The sequence below is a fragment of the Thyridium curvatum genome (genome assembly GCF_004353045.1).
Source record: "Thyridium curvatum strain D216 chromosome Unknown NODE_37_length_373104_cov_81.786046, whole genome shotgun sequence".
Lineage (NCBI taxonomy): Eukaryota > Fungi > Ascomycota > Sordariomycetes > Thyridiales > Thyridiaceae > Thyridium > Thyridium curvatum.
This window is the reverse complement of record NW_022156792.1, coordinates 235,033-255,132: the sequence shown is the minus strand read 5'-3', so window position 1 is coordinate 255,132 and position 20,100 is coordinate 235,033. Positions and strand designations below refer to the sequence as shown.

Genomic DNA, 20,100 nt, shown 5'->3' with positions numbered 1-20,100 from the left:
CGCGGCCTTTGCAATCACGACATGCCTTCCCCGCAAACCCGCATCGATCTCCAAACAATTGAATATCCCGCGTCTGGGGCTCTCGGCATATGTCTGGGGTATTATGAAAGCCAAGGAGAGCAAGCAACAGGGCTGAAAAACCGTTTGCGGGACGACCTGTCGCTTTCTCGGCGCCCAGAGCGGCAACGCTCCAAGTGGCTGCATCCCCCACACTCGGCAATGGGCCTCCCGGAGACTTTCCTTGGTCTTGACCTTTCGTCATCAACCTGTATATGAAGTGGAAGGAAGAAGAGCCTCCAGGCTAATTGCGACGTTATATGCCCACCCTGCAGGAACCACGCCACTGGGGGGGCAAGGATTGTCGTTGCATCGAGCCAAGGGCCTACTACTCGCACCAATGCACAACTGCCGGGTCTCACCCGTGGTAGATGCTGGACCGGTTGCTATTCGCTGATGCGTATAAGAGGCGCGGTACTATGCATCCTCTGCCCCAATAGACCAATGGCCATACTGATTCGTTTGCATTGGTTCTTCTCTCTTTTTGTTCTTGTCTTTCGCGCCGCATTTCTGTGGCCGCTTTTCCCTCTTGCCATCAGCCGGTAAGAGCCGACCGTTATTGATCAACCCGCATCAGATAAATTGAAAGAAAATGCTCCGAGATGATTAAAACCAGCGCGGGGCTGACAATGCGCGCACGGGAATTGCGCGGCTATGGGGTGGCAAGGTGTGATATCACGCGCGGTAGATGGGCGTATTTTGTTGAAGGGTTGAGATTTCGTTTGTTCTGCCTCACCGTCCTTAAAGAGGACTCGCGGCCGCCGGCCGGAGCCCTGATGGTGCGGTGCTTCTCTGACGGGGGATGAGGAGTAACATGTAACCCCTGAACGGCACGATACCACTGCTTGTACAAGGATGGAAAGCTTCAGCGATATGATTGACAAGGCCGTGGCGGACGGCGACATGCCCGGAGTGGTGATGCTGGCCAAGAACAGCGAAGGTAGGCAGGCACACACTTCGATCTCCCAACCATCAGAACGAGTGGGCTCACATGCAAGATACGCACAGGGGACATGGTCTTCAAGAAAGCAAGCGGGAAGAGGAGTCTCGCCCCGGACCATGACGGACACCGCATGGACGCCTCCACCGTGTTCCGCCTGGCCTCGTCGTCAAAACTCATCACCATCATCGCCGTGCTCCAGGCCGTGGACAAAGGCCTGATCGGGCTGGACGACGACGTGTCCCCCATCCTCCCGACGCTCGCCAAGCAGGAAGTCCTCACCGGCTTCAGGTGGTACGGCAAGCCCGTCACGAAACCCCGCGAGGGCCCCATCACGCTGCGGCACCTGGTCACCAACACGGCGGGGACCGGGTACGACTTCCTCCCGATCCAGCCGCTGTGGCGCTGGCGCTGGTGGCACGGGCAGAAGATCGGAGGCAACCAGGACCGGGGCCGGGGCTGGTCGATCGACGACAGCCTCGACTACCCGTTGCTGCACGAGCCGGGCCGGGGCTGGACCTACGGCAGCGGCGCGTCGTGGGCGGGCCGGGTCCTCGAGACCCTCTCGGGCATGTCCCTGGACGACTGGATCCGGGAGCACATCAACGCGCCGCTCGGGCTGAGCACCCTCACCTTCTTCCCGCAGCGGGACCCGGCGATCGCCGCGAGGGTGGCGGCGATGAACAGGCGAGACTACTGGACGGCCAAGGTGCTCGACTGCCAGGACGAGCCGGGGGTGAACAGCTTCTCGGACGGCAGCGACGACAACAACGTCTGCCTCGGCGGCGAGGGCCTGTACTCGAGCCTGGAGGACTTCCTCGAGGTGCTCCACTCGCTGCTGGCCGACGACGAAAGGCTGCTGAGCAAGGCGCTCACGGCGGAGATGTTCTCGCCCCAAGCGCGCGAGGGCGGGGGAGGCCTGGAGGAGCTCAGACAGTGCCTGGGTTTGCCGTGCTGGATCTCGCAGGGCATCCTTAAGAAGGGCGAGTTCAACTGGGGGATCGGCGGCGTGCTTATCGACGGCGACGGCCACGACTATCTCAAGAGAGGATCTCTGATGTGGTCTGGTCTCTATCATTTGTTGTGGGTGAGTGATCCATTGCTGTTCTTGTTGCACGGAAGAGAGAGGGTTATGCTGACGTTGCCGGCCAAACAGTGGATGGACAGAGAGGCAGGCGTGTGCGGCATCTTTGGTGCCCAACTGGTACCGGCTGCAGACAAGACAGTGATCTCGACGATCAAGGCGTTCCAGAAGGAAGTCTACAGGATACTGGACCTGATGAACGACAATGGCGAGGTGAAGGACGTGGGCAAGGCCGAGCAGCAGAACGCTGGTGGACCCGGGAATGGGCCACTCGCCAAGCTGGCAAGAGCTGGTAAGGATATCACTGTGCAAGTAGGCGTGCTCGAAGTTTTGCTAACGCTCCCGATAGGAAGCGACGGGGTCCCCTCGTCATGGGCGGCTCAGTGTGACTCGAACGCCGCCTCGTCCTCAAGTCTCGTTTCGTTTCTGACATGGGTCCTGAAGCTCTGGCGCAGGGCCTGAGGTTCGTGCAAGATCACGGAACAAGAGACCGGACACTTGTAATGTAATATTCATCGTTGACGAGATCCCGAACTGCTGGACAGCCTGCCCTCGAAATTGAACCAAGTGCGCATCAAACTAGCATCGGATGGCCTTGTTCCCCATCCCTGTGATAACCCACGAAACGCCGCTCAGCATCCCTTTGTGCGTGATCGATTCTCCCTTTCCATTGTGTTTTAGTTCTTCTGTTCAGCTCCTTGAATACACCAGCCGTCGCCCAATTGGGCCTTCCCATTGCAGGGGCCATACATGAAACGCCTCAAACAACTCCAGGTCGAGATGCAGGCTACACCTGACCTGATCCCGGAGCAGAAACAGCAACCCGAACGGAACATGGTAATCAACCGCTCCCAGAAATAACAAAGAAAATACAGACGCGCTCTATTCAGTCAGGTTGTAGATCTTCTGGATGCTCTTGAGCATGGACTCGAAGTCGATGTTGAGATCCTTGAGGCGGCCGTCCTGGAAGCCAAAGACCCAGCCGTGGACGATGGGGAAGTGGTTCTGCGCAAAGGATTTCTGTACCGCCGCAGTCTTAATGACGTTCCGGCACTGCTCCATGACGTTGAGCTCCACGAGCCTGTCGTAGCGGGCGGCCTCGTCGGCGATGGCGTCGAGCTCGTCCTCGTGCAGGCGGTAGACGTCGCGGATGTTGCGCAGCCAGGGGTTGAGCAGGCCGAGGTCCTTGGCGGTCATGGCGGCCTTGACGCCGCCGCAGCCGTAGTGGCCGCAGACGACGATGTGCTTGACCTGCAGGTGGCGGACGGCGTAGTTGATGACGCTCATGACGTTGAGGTCGACGTTGCAGACGAGGTTGGCGATGTTGCGGTGGATGAAGGCCTCGCCGGGCTCGAGGCCCGTGATCTGCTCGGCGGGGATGCGCGAGTCGCTGCAGCCGATCCACAGGTACTCGGGCGTCTGGCCGGCCGCCAGCTTGGCGAAGAACTCGGGGTCCTTGGCCTTCTTCTCCTCGGCCCAGGCCCGGTTGTTCTCAAAGACGCGGTCGTGCGACTGCTTGAGGTAGCGGGTGATGTCCTCCTCGGCCATGGTGCGCCAGTCGCCGCTCTTGCTCGGCTTGGGGGCTTGAGGGATAAAGTTGAAGCTCCGGACGGCTGGGGAGCGGGCAGCTGCGAGCAAAGCTGGGGCAGCTCGGGTCGCGCGGATGGATTGAGGAATGGATGGTCTGGCAACAGAGGACAGCAGCGGGGACCTGCAAGCGAGACGGGCAGCACTGGACATGGAGCGAGGAAGGGGTTGGTAAGTCAGAGAAGGGAAGAGGGGAAAAGAATTGGCGGGAGGAGGCGGGAATGCAGATGCGCGAGGGGCAGGTGAAGATCAAATATTGGCGGCGGCGTGTCGGTGAGAGCTACATAGGTACCTACCTCTAGAGGTACTAAGCAACGAAGTAGCCGTTGACAAGCGCGGGTGACCGATAGCAGCAAAATGCCTGCAGTAGCCTCGATTTTTTTTTTTTTGCCCGTCACGACCGACTTTGTGTGTCGAATTTGTTGAGGAAACGGATGCTCGCAATCATGGGCGGATGGGTGGATGGTGTTCATCACTCATCAGTCACGACGTCAACGGCGGCGGCGCCAATGACGGTACTGGCCTCGAGCCGCTAGTGACGCCCCGGCTTACGGAGTACGTACAGAACCGTTCAGGCGGTCCCACAGGCTAATTGCTGCATCCTGTGCTCGGGATTGTGCACTGTTGAGGGAGCTGAGAAACCAGTGGGGATTAGCGGGTGTGCATCTGCCCCTCCCCCCTGAGACCAGATCTGGCAAGGCACCAGCCCAAGCGTGACTCGTCACAATTTCGCGGCACGCCGAGAGATCTCCAGCCTGGATGGGATTCAGAGCCATCGTGCCAGTGCCAGGCCCGAGAGCTCCATTTGCTCCATTTGCGAAAATTCCCCAGTGGTGCGCGTATCCCGACCGGTGCCCCGTGGACCCGGTGTTTGCCGCCAGCCCGCAACCCTAAATACCGCGGTTGCGATGCATCTTCAGTTCACCTGCACTAGCAGAAATTTCCCTGATAATTGAAGCCAAGCCAAGGCACCAGTTGACGGGTCTTGCAACCCGATCAGCCGAGCTTCAAGGTTGTTTGCCTTGCCTGCGATTTCCAGAGCGGCGATGGGAAATAGTCAAGAAGCCGAGGGATGAGAACAAACTAGAGTTCGAAGGGAGAACAGAACTAAAGAAAAAGAGGAGGACGGACATTGAACAAAAGTCCCCTGCTGTGCCTTTGGAGATGTCCAGATTTAGTTGAAATGACGTCAAAATTTGGCCCACCCGGTCGACCCGGCCGACCGCCCGGATGCAGACCGGGCAGTCGGTTCAACTTTACATTCCCATCCACGCACGCCAGCAGCTTCAATCGCTGGTTTTGTTCCTGATGTATCAAGCAATCCGGGCAATCTGGGAGGACCAATATTTGTATTCATGCAAGACAAATGCGTGAGCAGGCCAAAGTCCTCGTAGCTGACCTGATGGTTGTTCCCGGCCGGGGGGGAGGAGGACCTGGGAGACGCGTGCCAAGCCCTGATAGGACATGTCGTATATTGAGGCATGCCGATGCTGTTGGCCCTCAAAACAAGCTCGCACCCCTGGGCAGCATAACATCCAATCGTCTCGACTTATCTGCCCACTGTACGCAGTTGGTGGTCAGCAGTGCCTTTTCTAGTGTCGAGTCTTCAGCCTTACAGCGAAGGCCTGGGAACACATTGTGGAGCAAGGATGACGAAGCCTTGATTTATGCTCTAACCTCAGCTGGAGCCGACTTGCTACTCGAACCACCCAAGCCGACAGCCCGTCGAATGCTACCCCAGCCCGTGATAATCTGGGGAAGCACCTCGAGATTCCGCCTGATCGGCATCCACCCCCACAGGGCGATGTAGCATGGCTGAGAGCGAGCCTTGGGATGACCGGAACCTTCCCTGGCATGCCTGGCATAATGGCAGTGACTTCTTGGATATAAGTCGAGGGAATATTTCCATGACCCATCGTGCGACCAGTCTGGGTCGACAACTCGAAACACCAAGCTGCTGTGTCGCTCTTCTAGGAGGATTCTATATTCTGAAAACCATCACTTAACCACGACTGAACACAATACACTGGCAAGATGGTCGTCACCACTCCCGTCTTCATCCAGACGCTGATCAACCTCGGCCCCTTGACCACAACATTCACGCCGGCCCCGTCCTGCGCCACAAAGACAGATGCAGTGTCCATCGGCATACCCTTCCCGCCTCAGGACTCCCTCGTCCCCTTTGGTTCCCCCCCGGGCAGCTGTACCAAACCTCCCGAGCTCGGCGGCTGCGTTCCCGACGGCGCCAAGATGGACGCGCAGTTCAAGGACAAGGACCCTCTCCAGTTCGTAACCACGGGCCCGGAGATCTACTACCACTCGCCCGGCGTGGCCTGCCCGTCCGGCTGGACCACCCAGGGCGCCATCACCAAGCAAGCAGACGGCAAGGTGGTCAACCCGAAGGGTATCTTCACCCCGCTCCCCATCTTCAACGCCTCGGATCCCATGACTAGGGGGAACAATGTGGTCCCGCCGGCCACCGCCCTCGTGAGCGCCCTCGACCCCGGCGAGACGGCCGCCATCTGCTGCCCCACCGGCGGCTGGTACATGGTCGTCGGGCTCGCGTGCATGTCCAAGCTGCCCGAGGACAGGTTCCCCGTGCCGACGGCGCAGTGCATGGTCGTGCCGACCGACACCGCCGGGCACAGCTCCAACGACGGCAACTACATCGACGGCAAGGTCACGACCTCGATCGTCGTCGACGGCGTCACGCACACCTCGGCCGTGCTCCTCACGCCCACGTACTCGGGCAAGGGCACCGTCACCGAGATGGCCTGGCAGCCCGGCCAGACGGACAAGCTCGCCATGATCACGGTCGTCCCGGGCGTCGTCCTGGCACAAACGCCGCTGTCGCGATGCGGCCCGGCGGCCCTGACCCTCGTTCGCTTGGCGGGCTGGCGCTCGTTGTCGCGACGGCGGTCATGGCTGGGGTTGCGGTTATGATGCCATGGTAGGGTGTCGATTCCCCGTAGAACTGTTAATATATGGGTGTGTTCTAGCTGGCTTGAAGTGCAAGGACACCTAATGAAGCAAGCGATGGTATATATCTCTCGTTCGTATTCCGACCATGACTTCATACCATTGTTATTATTTCATGAGACTTGAATGCTATATGTCATATCTGGTACATCTCATCGCCGGAGGGGAACTTGTTACCGACCCATGGGTATATCGTAACCCGCTATCAACATGCATGTGAAAAACAGCATCTCAACTCCCAAACACCACCGTTCTAAAAGTCCTTCCACGCCGCACCTCCGGGGCTCCTCCTCTCCATCCGTCGGCCACCACCACCGGCCGAGAACCGGTCTGCGTCCGCATTAGACCTCGGATCCGGACCCGCGCCTGCAGAAGCAGAAGACCCCGGCAGCGGCGACAGTCGGCGATTATTCCCCATCTGCGCGTACTCGGCCGGCGTCGGGCTAGGCTGCCTCTCGCCGCCGCCATCGCCGCGGCGCCTGTGGTCCCGGTCCCGGTCCCGGTCCCGGTCCCGGTCCCGGTCCTCAAACACGTCCCGCCCGTACCCGTCGAACCGCTCGCTGCGCTCGTGCGCGAGCCGCGCGTCGCTCTTGCCCAGCGTGCGCGCGCGGCTGCGGTCGTACTCGAGCGTCAGCGCCTCGACCTCCTCGAAGTGGCTCGCGCGCAGCTGCGGCTGGATGCGCGGGCGGCCCGCGACCTCGTAGTGCGCCAGCGACGAGGCGATCATGAAGGCGTTGCGGATCTGCCGGCCGTTCCAGCGGCCCAGGCCGTCGTGCGCCGCGTGCTTGCGGTAGTGCTGCTCCGCGAACGCCAGGATCTGGTCCTCGATGATGACGAGCGGCGGGGAGACGTCGGCCGTCGAGGCGGGCCGCGCCGCCGAGGCGGCGTGGGCCGCGCGCTGCGACTCGGAGAGCGCGAGGCGGTCCATGTTGAGGCGGAAGATCTCGAGCGTCTGGCCGAGGTCGAGCGGCCGGTAGCACAGGTTGACCTGCACGCGCGACTTGACGGCCTCGTCGAGCGCGCCGGGCCGGTTCGTGGTGAGGAAGAGGAGGCCCGAGAAGTTCTCGAGGAGCTGGAGGAAGACTGAACGAGGCCGTGATGAGTGATCCTGCGCCAAAAGAAGAGACAGGGAGTGCCAGACTTACAAGAGACCAACAGGTTGGCCTTCTGGTCGTGGACCGTGCGTTGGCTGAGGTAGACGTCCGCCTCGTCCAATAATACAATACAATCCCACATCTCGGCACGTCTGAACACACGGTGAAGCAACTCGGCCGTGTAGTCGACGTCTTCAAGGTTGAGCGAGAAGAGCGGCCGGCGGTTCGCCTGGGCCACCGCCTCCGCCGTCGCAGTCTTGCCCACACCGGGCGCACCCTGGATTAGTATGACCAGCCCTCTCCCCTTACCGCGGATGAGGTCCTGCTCCTCGATCTCGGTGAGGTCGTTGTACCTTTGACTCCGCAAGAGTGCCTTGCGCTCGGAGTGCGAGTGGATCACACTGCGGATCGTTTTCTTGTTGACCTCGTCGATCTGCAAGCGATTAAAGGCATCTGGGTCCGCGTGTATGGGGCTCAGGTTGTTGACATCGATAAGCCGGAACGACCGGAAGCGGAAGAGGTAGGCGTAGATGCGGCGTGGTAGCAGCGCGACGTCGTCCGGCTGCAGTTCAAGAGCGTCGAGCTCGTCGGGTGTAGCACCGATGAAGCGATCCTTTTTCAGGTATCGATCGAACTCAAAGCGATCGACATCATCGTTGAGCACGATCGTCTCATAATTTGACGCGATGCCTTCGTCAGGACGGGTGGCATCGGCCCACCGCTTCACGGGGTAGGGCTCGATGGTCCGCAGTGAGCGCACCTCGTGCGGCTTGGACACATGGTGAACGAAGCGCCAGTGCGGGTTGTCGTCAAGCGCCTCTTTGACGTCGACAATGACTTGCCCGATGTACTGATCTGAGTATTTGGTCGGCTCGCCGGTGTAGTCCTTGGCCTCGGACCCGTCGGGCTCATGCAACAGGATCCATCCGTTGTACTTCATGTGCTTCTGCTCGATGGATTCGAGGAACTTCTTTCCCTGCGCCTGCAGACTGCTGACTAGGCGGTCACGGTCGGGAACGAAGCGCACCGGGTAGAAGTCCAGGCTACGGATCTCGCGCTCCCCGCGGAACGGGGCGATGCCGCATTTGAACCATACCGGCTGGACACGCTCGCCGTCGAAATCGAGGTAGTACGCGGACACGACGCAGGCCCCTGGCCCGTCGTCGGCCTCGGGTGCATCTCCCTCCCTCTTGAGCGTCGTGTCGTTGTAAAATAAACCGTCGCGGACCCGGTGTTGGTGCGGCTGGACGGAGCAAACACGCCACAGCTTTTGCCGACCCGAGTCGCTGAACAGGTCGCGCCCGCGCCACGTCCCCTCGGAGACTTGGAGCTCGTTCGGGTCCGCACCCAAGTCGCCTGGGCGGTAGAGAAGCTCGCCTGGCCTGAAAAGGTACCAGAGGTCGTCAAAGCGAACAGTTTTGGTCCCGTCGCTGGTGTCTTCGAATTGCCGGTACAACGGCATGAGGGAACTCTCGACAAAGTCGACGTATGCGCGGATATCTTCAATCATGTCGATGGGGTTGATGGTCGGCGCGTCGTCATCACTGCCTCCCGGTGCTGGAGCTTCCTCGGAAGACAACTGGGATTCCAGGTGAGCAAGCTCTCGTTGCACACGCTCATGATGGTGGATGAGGTAGCCAAAGGGTCTCATGAACGTGTGACTCTTGGTTACATCCCAACAATCGCCGCTCACCGTATTCAGCAGGTCCAGTATTGCCGCTGACTGGATGCGAATGCGGTAGATCTGCGGCGGCGACGGCCTCCTGGGCATGGTGCTGGACAGCTCTTTCAGCACGGCGCCTGTTGGTTTGCCAGCGCCCCTCCGAATGGACTCGTCAAAGACCTGCAGCGACAAGTCAGGCCCGCCGACGAGCGACTCGATCGAGTACTGTGGCTCATCGGCAGAGAAGCGATTCTTGAACTGCTCCCAGTTGCATGTCCGGACGCCGGGGACGGGTTTGGCGGCAACCGGGAGCTGCCTGCTGAAAGCAGCCTGTGCCGATTCGGCATCGCTCTGCCCCATGATTTGCTTGCCCAAACCAACGAGCTCTGCTAGAGAAGCCTTTGGACTGTATTCGTCGCTGCTGCGGCCGTCGGCTTGCACCGCCGTCGTCTCAGTGGCGACCATGCCAGCGGGATCCGTCGAGTCTGCAGCACTCGCCATATTTTCTCTCTTCGGCAGACAACTCAGATCAGGATTGCGAAAGCGAGAAGGACAGCAGCAAATTGCGAACAAGCCACTGTCCACGCTTAAGACGGACTCGTAATGCTTCGCGATGACAAATCCAGTTTCGCCGCCTCTGAGAGAAGCTAAGGCTGAACAGCATCCGGATCGAAGTGATGACAGCAGATCATCGGTCAAGACTGTGGCCCATGCAATAGAAGTAAGCACAGGGTTGCCGTCAGACGTCGCGGCGCACCACCCTTGTTGCTGCGCCAGTCGAGCTGGGCCTGAACCCCGGTCTAGCCCATGGCGGTGGCCCTTTTGCTCATCTGCTGGTGTGATGTGCAGTTCTCGTCCCCCGCCACAGTAGAAACGGCCCCCAACCGAACCTAATAGCGCATATTGTTGATTCAAGCACGGTTCGCTCACAAGTGATGGTCAGATTAGTTGGCGGACTGCCAACAGAAGTACTTGTCTATGCATCCATCAAGCCCATCGGTTTTAGGGAGTGGGATAGCCCTTCCGAGGTCGAGGTCGAGGGCAAGAATATGACAATGATCTCCAAAGCTGAATGGAATCCCCGCGACTCTGCAGGACACAGCCCTCGAACCGCTGCGAATGATGGTGGAGCTAAGCTCAGTGTTTCCACTTGCGTTCCGTCTAGTGACTTAAAGGTGCAAAAGACGGGCAGTGCCGCAGTAGTCGACGTGCACGAACGCGCCAGTCGAACAGGCACCCGAGACACGTTGGCAGGAGCTTAGTTGGCGCCGGTGGCGGGGGTCTTGCAGACCAAGTACCCGCCTCGACGAACCCCCCTGTCATGCTGACATGCATCTGCTAGGGTGAGTAACCGGGCCACCCTCCTTCAAATGGAGGAGAAGAGGAGGGATACGTACATCCAGCACGTGAACCTATGAAACCTGGACAGTTGGTCCGTGAATTTCTCCTGCTTTGACAGGCGGAAACTTATTTGATTCAGACCCTGTTCCGCGATCTTGACTCCCGAAGCAGCCATGCCATCCCCGGAATCGCTCCCAAGCAAGATGCGGGAGCTGGTCTATAACGAAGACAGCCTCGAAGACTACCGGCAGTGGAGGGCCACTCAAGGCGGCGCGATGAACCCCATTATGGAGGTCGAAACCGTCTTTGATAAGCAGCGGGCCGAATTTGTCAGGCCGCGACCAAGCAGGTACGCCTTACTGGGTATTGCTCGCCGAAGAAGTGTATTGTGGCTAAACGCATCGTAGAGCTCTGCAAGAATGCCTTGCATCCTTGGGCGAACCAGAGCTGGTGAGGGACATCGAGGAAGGGAAATATGGCTGGGATGTCGTCCTCCAAGCCCGCGATGCGGTCCTCGACAAAATGGACGGTGCAAGGAATGCATACAACCGAGCGGGCAAAAACCCGTTCCGGCGACTGGCGCGAGACGGAGCTACTATCGTGGCGACGCTACAACCTCTCCTGGACATGATTCCGGATGAGGACGGATTAAGTGTCTTGAAGGGAGGACTTGGTTTTATCTTCAAAGTGTGTTGACTCTGTCTTGTTACGGGATGACGCTGCTGACCAGTATACCAGATCATTGAACAACGCGATACAAACAGAGAAAAGATCTTTCGCGCTTTCGAAGATGTGCCGATGCTTCTGAGTAGGGCACAAGACGCACGCCAAAGCTTCCCCTCCGAGGGCAAGCTCTTGCTTGAAGTTCGGAGGTTTTACGAGGCCTTGCTGGACGAAATACCGCTCTTGATCGACTTGCTATTACATCGGCACAGACAGAAGTGTAAGCCAAAGTTCAATGTGTCATGGATAAGGCATTCCGGTTGGCGGGAGCTAATATTTTCTCAGTCCCACTGAGAGTCTTCAAATATCTACCGGAACAAGAAGCTAAGGATATTGATGACTCGATACATCGGGTGAACGTGGCTTCACGCTCTCTGGACAACTGCATCACCTCTATCAGTAACAAGACGCTTTCGGCAACATATCAAAGCGCAAAAGAGAATCTACGACAAACCCAAGCGGTGCGGCGAACTGTGCACACAAACAATTATAGGTTGAGCCAGATTGAGGAGCAGGGGAATGACGTCAAGACTCAGCTCAGTGATGTGCAGAAGTCGGTGGTGAAGACGTCGCAAGAGCTCAGCGAGGTCAAGGAACTCATTCGAGACCAATTCAGTGCCGTCGCAGACACTGCCTCGCCCAAGATCGTGTCACAGATTCAAACATATGTGTACTATGTCGTTGTGGAGAACGATTATGCACGAGGCATGTATTGTATTGTCTCCTTCCTGAGTTGGTTATACTGACAAGATCCAGGTGTGACGGGCGTTCCGCCACCATATACTCCTAGCCCACTCCTGCCAGCTACCTTTCTCATGACAACGGATCAACTTCTGAACGAACTAAATGTAACCCCCCTAGGTCCTACCGAGGACTTGCAAACCGTACTGGCCCAGAGCAAAAGCATGGAGATAGAAGCGCTGGGGAGAGGCCGGTGGCTCATGGTCGAAGAGGGCTTCAAGAAGTGGCTGTCTCCCGGGCAAACCGAATGTCTGCTCGTTGACGGACATTGTAATGGACTGAGCATCCGCCGCTGTTCCCCGCTATCCGTATTCTGCGCCTCTTTAACGGTTGCCATGGCCCGAGCACCCTCGACCGTGTCTCTCGCGTACTTTTGCGGCGAGCATTTCGCGGATGACGACGACCTCGCGGGCCCGGCAGGCATCCTCCGCAGCTTGGTCACCCAGTTGCTTCAATATCCAGACCTACCAGAACCGCACCTTGAATTCATCGACCCAGACTTCTTCAAGCGCATCTCGGGGTACAACGTGTCCTCGTTATGCACCCTCCTCCATCTACTAATCAGGCAGATTGAGCGCGGCACGACTGTCTACTGCATGATCGACAACATCTCCGAGCTGGAGGGTACCTTCAATGAGTGGGCAGATGACTCGCAGCTCATGGTCGAAGGACTCTTGGACATAGTCGAGGATCCGCGCGTGCATGCCACGTTCAAGCTCCTGATGACCTGTGAGATAAGGAGCACGGAAGTGATGAACTACATAGCCGCGGACAACCACGTGGCTCTGAGAGCGGGAAACATACACAGTCGACCCATGATGCTGACAGCTTTCTCTGATGACCTGCTGGATACCGTGGGGCCTGATGGCCGCCGACATGATGATTTTGATGGTGACGGGCCTGCGAGCCCGGGATCGAGTCCCATCCGGCCCAAGAGTGCTGCCGAGTGAGGAAGGGGAGTCTGGGCTTGCATCTTTTACAGCTGTATATAGAAGGAAAGTTACGACAGGATACCCAAGCAATATCATGATTTATGCACTCGTTTCACTCTTTTCATCAAATAAGAAGTACCCACCCTGCTCTTCTTGATTTCCTATGTTATGCACCTGGTGTGGCAGCAATTCTCGAGCTAAGGCATGTGCAAAAGACGAAGCTTCAGTGAAAGACACTCAAGACCTGTTCAAGTGAACGCTGACGTGACTCAACAACAACTTTTTCTTAGGATAATCGAATAGGCTCTACTCTACTACTAGACGCCTAGCTGGTTTGCATCACGTCAGTCATCAGGATCAGTCAGCGGCTCGTTTGACATTGATATGATCCGCGCTCTGAGATCCGGCTCCTTTTCAAACTTCTTGTCGAACGGCCACATCGGCCTCCTGATGTGGTGGTGCCCGAGGCGCTCGATATCCTGATCGACACCTCCCGGCGTCAAGCCCAGCATCCAGTCTGCAGCCATGTTATGCAGCTCCGGCTCCAGGTAGCCGATTTTGACAATGACAATGTCTGCTTCGCGCGGCTTCAGGTTGAGATCGGTAAAGTCATGCTCCTTGTGGTACGGTTTGCGTAACCGAGTCAGGATGGCATAGACGCTACCGACCTGGATGACTACTTCTACCTCTGCGTTCTTGTCGCCAAACTTGATGGCGTGAACCCTGCCGGTCATGGTAATGGGCCCGGAATGAACATGGTCGACCTCGGCACCAGCTGTGACTGTGACGGTGGCACCAACACCCGCCTGCACAGCCGTCTCAACTGCTTTGGGCCCGGGCACGCTTGCGTAGATGACGGTCGGCCCCGAGGGATCCTTGAACTCTGGTCGTTCCAGCAGCCTCGTCAGGCCCCAGGTCATGTCGCCAGAGCCGCCGGCAGTGGGGTTGTCGCCCGAGTCGGAGATGAAGAACGGCCGGGCCTTGGACTTGAGCGCCGCGCCGATGCACTCCTTGAACGAGCCCGCCTTGCCCACAAAAGCAAAGTCGGCATGTGCGTCCCAGAACAGTCTGGCCAGCTTCTCCGCGCCCGCGGCGACGGCCCTCTGCTCCCAGCCCGTGGCCATCACGATGGCTCTGTTACGCCGCTCATCTGCCCAGGCATAGCCTACCCATATGGCGGCGTCCAGAACGCCCTCCGTGTCCTCGACCCCGTCCACGGCGGCGTAGATGTGCTTCGCCGGCTCCACGCGGGTCGAGGTCTGCTCGCCGGGCAGCAGGATGGGCAGGGGGATCCAGGCCTTGATCGGGCGCCGCTGGTCGCGCACCCGCTCGTTCAGCACGTCCACGAGGTTGCGGCACGCGCGCTCCTTGGTGATGAGGTGGTCCTCGTGCGGGGCCATGCGGTAGCAGGTGATGAGGTCGGTCTGGTGGGCGAGCTCGCGCGACACGTTGCCGTGCAGGTCCATCGACGCGGACACGATGGTGTCCTGGCCGACGACGCCGCGGACGCGGCGCAACAGCTCGGCCTCGGCGTCCTGCATGTCCTCGACGACCATGGCGCCGTGGATGTCGAACCACAGGCCGTCGAGGCTAGGCACGTTGGCGACGATGTCCGTCAGCCGCCGGACGATCTCCCCGGCGAGCTCCTCGAAGGCGGCGCGGGCGACGACACCGCCGGGCATGGCATGGCCGATGAGGGCGCCGTGCCACTCGGCTGCGTCGCCGAGGGGTTCGCCGGGCGTGAGGAAGGGGTAGGCCCTGGTGATGATCTCGTCGCCGCGAACGGGGTGGAATGCGGGGGCCAGGGTCCGGGTCGGGGTGTAGGTGGAGGTCTCGCACGCCAAGCCGGCGATGGCGATGACGGGCTTGTAGGGGTCGGCCATGGCTTTGATGCTAAGATGAAGGGAGAGGGATGAGGTGGATTGGATCGTGGGCATGGTCACCACCTGCCGCCGCTGGCAGTCAATGGGCAAATGAGGGGTCTCAGCGAGATGCCCGACTTAACAAGCCGCAAGCGGCACTTCGCACTTGCCATGCCACCCGCACTCGATGGGAATCATACAAGCCAGCAATTGACAGTCTCCGGTCTGGTGGTAAGATCGTTGCTCAATCTAGGCCTGTTACGGCAGCTCGACATGAGAAGAATGGGGTCGCTCGAAATGCACTGAAGACAGAAGTGATAGGCAAAATGGCCAGGGTTAGTTGACTAGAGCATACGGAGGCAATGGAGGATCCATCATTACAGGGGTTCCAAGCACTAAAACAACGGTATCCATAGCCACGCCCTCGTTGTTGCCTACCTATGCCTAGATGTGCGGCTCGTTTTGCTTCGCGATAGCATCACGCGAGTGGAACTTTCTTCCTCTTGATATAGGCCCCAGCTCCAATATGCCCACGAGAGTCCAGGACCAAAGCTTCCGAGGTGTGAATTTGGGTACGTGTCTGCCTAGCCTCGACATACGTTGACAACCAATCCCTTTTCAGGGTCCTAGCCGAGATTGCGGAAATGCGGAAAACGGGGCATCATCTTGGCAGTCGTGTGGGAAAAAAGGTGATATTTCAACAAGCAAGGAGCCAACTCGTAGTGCCAAAGATGTTTTCTATCTAAGCTTTGTGGAGATGGACGCTTGAACATCGCTTCCAGGATATATCCAGTTTGTTGCTTACGACTGCCAGTCGCAGAGTTCGGAACCGCAAAGATGTCGTCTTTCCCGGGGAGCGACGACGACGATGAAGTATTCGACGCAGTCCTGGGGCGCATGCTTCTAGAGGCTTTCATAAACTCAAGCCTGAGCCAGAGAACGGGGAGTTCCCTCCGGGACCGAGGCAACATTCCCTCACCGTTGAAGGAAGACATGAGCTCCGGTCACAGCAGTACTCAACCGGACAAGCTATGGATCGTCGATAGGGCTCTAGAGCCGCAAACCTTGCCGCACTTTTTCGAAGCGGTCTGCATGCGCAAGTTTCCCGATGGACAGGCCTGCGAGATACCATGCCCCACCGCCCAAGAAATGGTCTTGTTATCCCAGCCCTACACGGACTGGGCTCCAGCTCCGTACAACGCCCTCGAGGGCGCCGGGATGGATCGCCTGATGGCTCGAGTAGCATCTTTTCGGTATCAAACAAACCTCTTCACCGTGTCCAGCACCCTCCATGCCATGAAATCGAGGCTCTGGGAAGGCCTCGTGCCTTTATCCAGTAAACAGTGGGTAAAGAAAGGGCTGGATCGTCCCGAGAACTTCGCCGAGGCTTGCCAGTACATCAGCTGGGTCATCAAAGTCTTTCAATACCTGAACCATCCCAGGGTAGCTACCGGAATGCGCAATACCTTCAACAGCATACACGAAGAACTCAAGAAATTTGAAGATGCCATCAATGCTCATCGCCGTCAAAGGGGTAGCGAGGCGGATGTGCAGATACGGGCTGCGTGGACCGCGTACATCAGGGCGCACTTCGACTACATCACGAGTACAGCACATACGTGGGTTCTGGATCGCATTCATCGCCTGCGTATCCCCATCATGGAGGATATCCGGAACCACACCACTTCTACTCCGGATGGTCTCGATGACAGAATCTGGGAATTAACAAACAAGCTCCACGACCTGGGCGAGAACGCATCGCTGGCGGATCTCAACATTATGCTCCTGATGCGGGGGTACAACGGTGTGCCAGCACTTGACGACCCTGACGATCTCTACGGCGACCCTCCCCCTAACACACCTCTCTCGGGTGCTCACCCAAACGCCCAAAAGAGAGCAGAACTGTACCACCTGCGCCTCCGGTACCTGACGCGCTTAGAGCAGCAGGGCGGAGACAGTGGCATGAGTGCTTTCCAGAGCATGTTGCCTACTATGAACGCCACTGGCACGTCAGACGTGGTTCGCACGCTTGAAGCACAGATTAGAGGGCAGGCGCAGGCGCGTCTCGAGCTTCGTGGCGGGCAACGGCCGCCGAAAGTCCCCTTCTGGATTGATGAGCTGCGGCGGCAGATGAAGCATGGCAATTTCCAGTGGGCTTATGTCGGTTACCGGGCATCTCACCTTTGCTCGGATGAGGAGTGGGAGGAGTTCAAGAAAAGGTTTGATGCACATCAGAAGGATTGGGGCGTCGAGCTCGGCGATATCGAAGATATCCGCGCGGTTTCTAAAGTACACTGGCTGGACACCAAGACACTAGGCGTCGATGGTGAGGACCTTGATTCTCTGAAGAAGTGAGAATCCCCTTGCCATGAGCTTGTGTGTCAACGATACTGACCGCAACAGACACTTCAAAGAGTACGTAAAGAGTCCGGATGCTCCGCCGCAGATCTATGACGATATGTTCCTAGTGGCCGACCAAGTGAGCATCAATTCATACCTCAGACCGGTGCCTGAGCAGGAGGGGTTCGTCCTGGCCATTGATGTCGATTTCTATCCCACCGACATGGACAGGCCCGAAGAGTCGCCTGGGTATGACGGAACGCTCAGGATCCTCCCGAGCTTGCTATGGGATGACATCAACCCGATGATCCTGTTACAGACACAACATCTCAGAGATTTGTGGCCTTTGGCGATGCTCCACCCTTTGCATGTGTACTCCGGTCCCGTGATGCCCGCCTCACGGAACAAGTGGGAGGCCTTAGCAAGAGCGAGAAAGATCTTGTTTGCGAGCGCAGACAAGTGGAGGGAACTTTGTGGTGCCGGCAGAGAGACTGCCTCGTAGGTTCCACGAATAGGATGAGCTGTAGTCCATACCTTAGCGATGCTGGTTGCCATTCAAGCGGGGTCAGAATAGTCGATGGAAGTTCAGCAAGAGATACCTCAATGTTAACAATGCATTCCCTTGCTCTAGAACTCGGAACGGCTATCCCGCTACCTAAAATTGATTGGTGCTAATAGCTAGTAGTCAAGTACCTAGGTACTTTTGTCAACAGCCTGTCAACTCATCTGAACATCACTGGCCATTCTACAGTCATAGTCATAGTCTAGATGTTCCAGTTCCAATATGTATATAAGGAGGGCTCCTACTGCGAGATACAACACCCCAATTGAAGTGGAGCCAGCCCAGTGGGTTGGTTCAATGTTCCTCATTGTCGCGACCGCCTTCAACCTCAGTGCGCGCCATCCACCATTTCATCATCATCCTGCTTTCACTTTATTCTGGACTAGAAAAAACCCATATGGCGTCGCTCCTCCGGCGCATACCTTGGAGCGGCCGGGCGTGGAAGCCTCTCAGTTTCTCGAATACCAATTTCCCGCGGCTCCCAACACAGCAGAGGATAGAAGAAGAGCTGTTCCCAGATTACGTTGCCTCACGTTACTACCCAGTCCGCATCGGTGAGATTCTCAAAGACCGGTATCAAATTGTCGGCAAGCTGGGATTTGGAGCTAGTTCAACCGTCTGGCTCGCGCGTGACCTTGAGTAAGATGCTATTTATGCCCTCATTGCACTGCAATACTTTATCGCTGACAGAATGAACAGTGGTCGCCGACACGTCGCATTGAAGCTCTATGTTCACTCAGGTTCTATGGGTAAACAATTGGATCATGAATTTTTAATGTACAAGCGCATATCCGGGTCTCCGGCAAGGCATCCCGGCCGCAATGGCATCAGAGAACTTTTGGACTCCTTCGATGTTGTCGGGCCCGACGGAAGCCACCGATGCCTGGTACATCCGCCTCTGTGGGAGAGCGTTCTGGCATTCCTCCACCGCAACCCAGTGAAAAGGCTGCCCGCGCTAGTCCTGGCTTTCATTCTGCATCGCCTCTTTCTTGCTCTGGACTTCCTGCACACAGAATGCCAGATTATTCACACCGGTATGAACCATTTTCCTTCCATCTCCCATTGTGCAGGCCTTTCATAGCGCACTCACTGACTTTCTGACCACAGATATCAAAGCTGATAACATAATGTTCGGAATAGAGGACGAGTCAGTCTTCCGTACCTTCGAGGAGCAAGAACTTGTCGATCCATCGCCGCGGAAAATTGTTCACGACAGAGTCGTATATCTGTCGCGCGAGCTCCAGATGCCAAAGAACTGGGCCGCACCGGTTCTGTGCGACTTTGGTTCGGCTGTGGTCGGGAATCAAGAGCATACCGAAGATGTGCAGCCCGATATATATCGAGCGCCGGAGGTCATACTGGAAGCACCGTGGTCTTATCAGATTGACATCTGGAACACGGGTTGTATGGTGAGAACTTTCAGTGTATTGTGGCATTCCGAGAGTGTCGAACTGACCCGAGCACGCGCTCTCTTCATCAGATCTGGGATCTCTTTGAAGGTGGCCACCTATTTACGGGGTATGATCCAGAGCACCAGACCTATCGAAGTCGGGCACACCTTGCCGAGATGATCGCACTGCTGGGGAGCCCCCCGAAGACGCTTCTCCGTTCAGCAAAGTCTTCCCAGAAGTTCTTTAGCGAATCAGGTATGCTCCGGATGATTTGTGAAAGGTTCAGTCAGGTGTTAATATGTTCCCTTAGGAGACTTTCGTGCCGACATACCACTCCCTGATCATGTGTCGCTTTCGGACAAGGAGACGAGCTTGGAAGGAGAAAGCCAACAGAAGTTCCTGGCCATGATGGGAGAAATGTTGCAATGGAACCCTTTGAATCGTGCGTCGGCTAAAACGTTGGCAGAAAGCGAGTGGATTAAAGAGAATATGTAGCTCGCTTGAAGGCATCATGTCAAAGTTGTCACAAACCAGATCTCCAGCAGTGGTTGAAGGAGGGTAGACTTTCCAAGGAAAAATCCGGCAGGATAGAGTTTGGCCTGTATATGTATATATTTCTCTCCAAGCCGCGAAGCAAATAATTACTGGGCAATGTTGATAGAGGGAGAATAGGGATCTACATGTAACTGGAGTACAACCTTCAGTCTCATCTTTCACGTCATACCAGTAGACCCATTTCAGACGAGACCCGCCACTGATAGTTCATGGTGAAAATCGCCTTCGATCGAATAATAAGTCTAGCTA

At 57.3% G+C, this 20,100-nt stretch overlaps 9 protein-coding genes across 9 annotated transcripts; 6 read left to right on the top strand and 3 right to left on the bottom strand.

The window, feature by feature from the left end:
• Nucleotides 1-1,070: 1,070 nt before the first annotated feature.
• On the top strand, nucleotides 1,071-2,543 carry E0L32_006520 (uncharacterized protein; the record flags this gene model as incomplete). The annotated part of the gene is made up of 1 exon (XM_031141162.1): nucleotides 1,071-2,543. The coding sequence occupies one exon, from the start codon at nucleotides 1,071-1,073 to the stop codon at nucleotides 2,541-2,543; it is 1,473 nt and encodes a 490-aa protein (XP_030994805.1).
• Nucleotides 2,544-2,963: 420 nt separating this feature from the next.
• On the bottom strand, nucleotides 2,964-3,821 carry E0L32_006519 (uncharacterized protein; the record flags this gene model as incomplete). The annotated part of the gene is made up of 1 exon (XM_031141161.1): nucleotides 2,964-3,821. One exon carries the CDS (start codon nucleotides 3,819-3,821, stop codon nucleotides 2,964-2,966), a length of 858 nt encoding a protein of 285 aa, XP_030994804.1.
• Nucleotides 3,822-5,702: 1,881 nt separating this feature from the next.
• Nucleotides 5,703-6,611, top strand: E0L32_006518 (uncharacterized protein; the record flags this gene model as incomplete). Its single annotated transcript, XM_031141160.1, has 1 exon — nucleotides 5,703-6,611. One exon carries the CDS (start codon nucleotides 5,703-5,705, stop codon nucleotides 6,609-6,611), a length of 909 nt encoding a protein of 302 aa, XP_030994803.1.
• A 289-nt stretch (nucleotides 6,612-6,900) lies between these two features.
• E0L32_006517 (uncharacterized protein) lies at nucleotides 6,901-9,905 on the bottom strand (the record flags this gene model as incomplete). The annotated part of the gene is made up of 2 exons (XM_031141159.1): nucleotides 6,901-7,730; nucleotides 7,793-9,905. The coding sequence occupies 2 exons, from the start codon at nucleotides 9,903-9,905 to the stop codon at nucleotides 6,901-6,903; spliced, it is 2,943 nt and encodes a 980-aa protein (XP_030994802.1).
• A 112-nt stretch (nucleotides 9,906-10,017) lies between these two features.
• E0L32_006516 (uncharacterized protein) lies at nucleotides 10,018-10,666 on the top strand (the record flags this gene model as incomplete). Its single annotated transcript, XM_031141158.1, has 2 exons — nucleotides 10,018-10,125; nucleotides 10,397-10,666. The coding sequence occupies 2 exons, from the start codon at nucleotides 10,018-10,020 to the stop codon at nucleotides 10,664-10,666; spliced, it is 378 nt and encodes a 125-aa protein (XP_030994801.1).
• Nucleotides 10,667-10,918: 252 nt separating this feature from the next.
• On the top strand, nucleotides 10,919-13,159 carry E0L32_006515 (uncharacterized protein; the record flags this gene model as incomplete). The annotated part of the gene is made up of 5 exons (XM_031141156.1): nucleotides 10,919-11,094; nucleotides 11,153-11,432; nucleotides 11,484-11,688; nucleotides 11,754-12,182; nucleotides 12,225-13,159. 5 exons carry the CDS (start codon nucleotides 10,919-10,921, stop codon nucleotides 13,157-13,159), a joined length of 2,025 nt encoding a protein of 674 aa, XP_030994800.1.
• Nucleotides 13,160-13,485: 326 nt separating this feature from the next.
• On the bottom strand, nucleotides 13,486-15,024 carry E0L32_006514 (uncharacterized protein; the record flags this gene model as incomplete). Its single annotated transcript, XM_031141155.1, has 1 exon — nucleotides 13,486-15,024. The coding sequence occupies one exon, from the start codon at nucleotides 15,022-15,024 to the stop codon at nucleotides 13,486-13,488; it is 1,539 nt and encodes a 512-aa protein (XP_030994799.1).
• An 816-nt stretch (nucleotides 15,025-15,840) lies between these two features.
• Nucleotides 15,841-17,845, top strand: E0L32_006513 (uncharacterized protein; the record flags this gene model as incomplete). The annotated part of the gene is made up of 2 exons (XM_031141154.1): nucleotides 15,841-17,354; nucleotides 17,407-17,845. The coding sequence occupies 2 exons, from the start codon at nucleotides 15,841-15,843 to the stop codon at nucleotides 17,843-17,845; spliced, it is 1,953 nt and encodes a 650-aa protein (XP_030994798.1).
• Nucleotides 17,846-18,302: 457 nt separating this feature from the next.
• On the top strand, nucleotides 18,303-19,791 carry E0L32_006512 (uncharacterized protein; the record flags this gene model as incomplete). The annotated part of the gene is made up of 5 exons (XM_031141153.1): nucleotides 18,303-18,544; nucleotides 18,605-18,939; nucleotides 19,013-19,314; nucleotides 19,386-19,551; nucleotides 19,607-19,791. The coding sequence occupies 5 exons, from the start codon at nucleotides 18,303-18,305 to the stop codon at nucleotides 19,789-19,791; spliced, it is 1,230 nt and encodes a 409-aa protein (XP_030994797.1).
• Nucleotides 19,792-20,100: the final 309 nt, after the last annotated feature.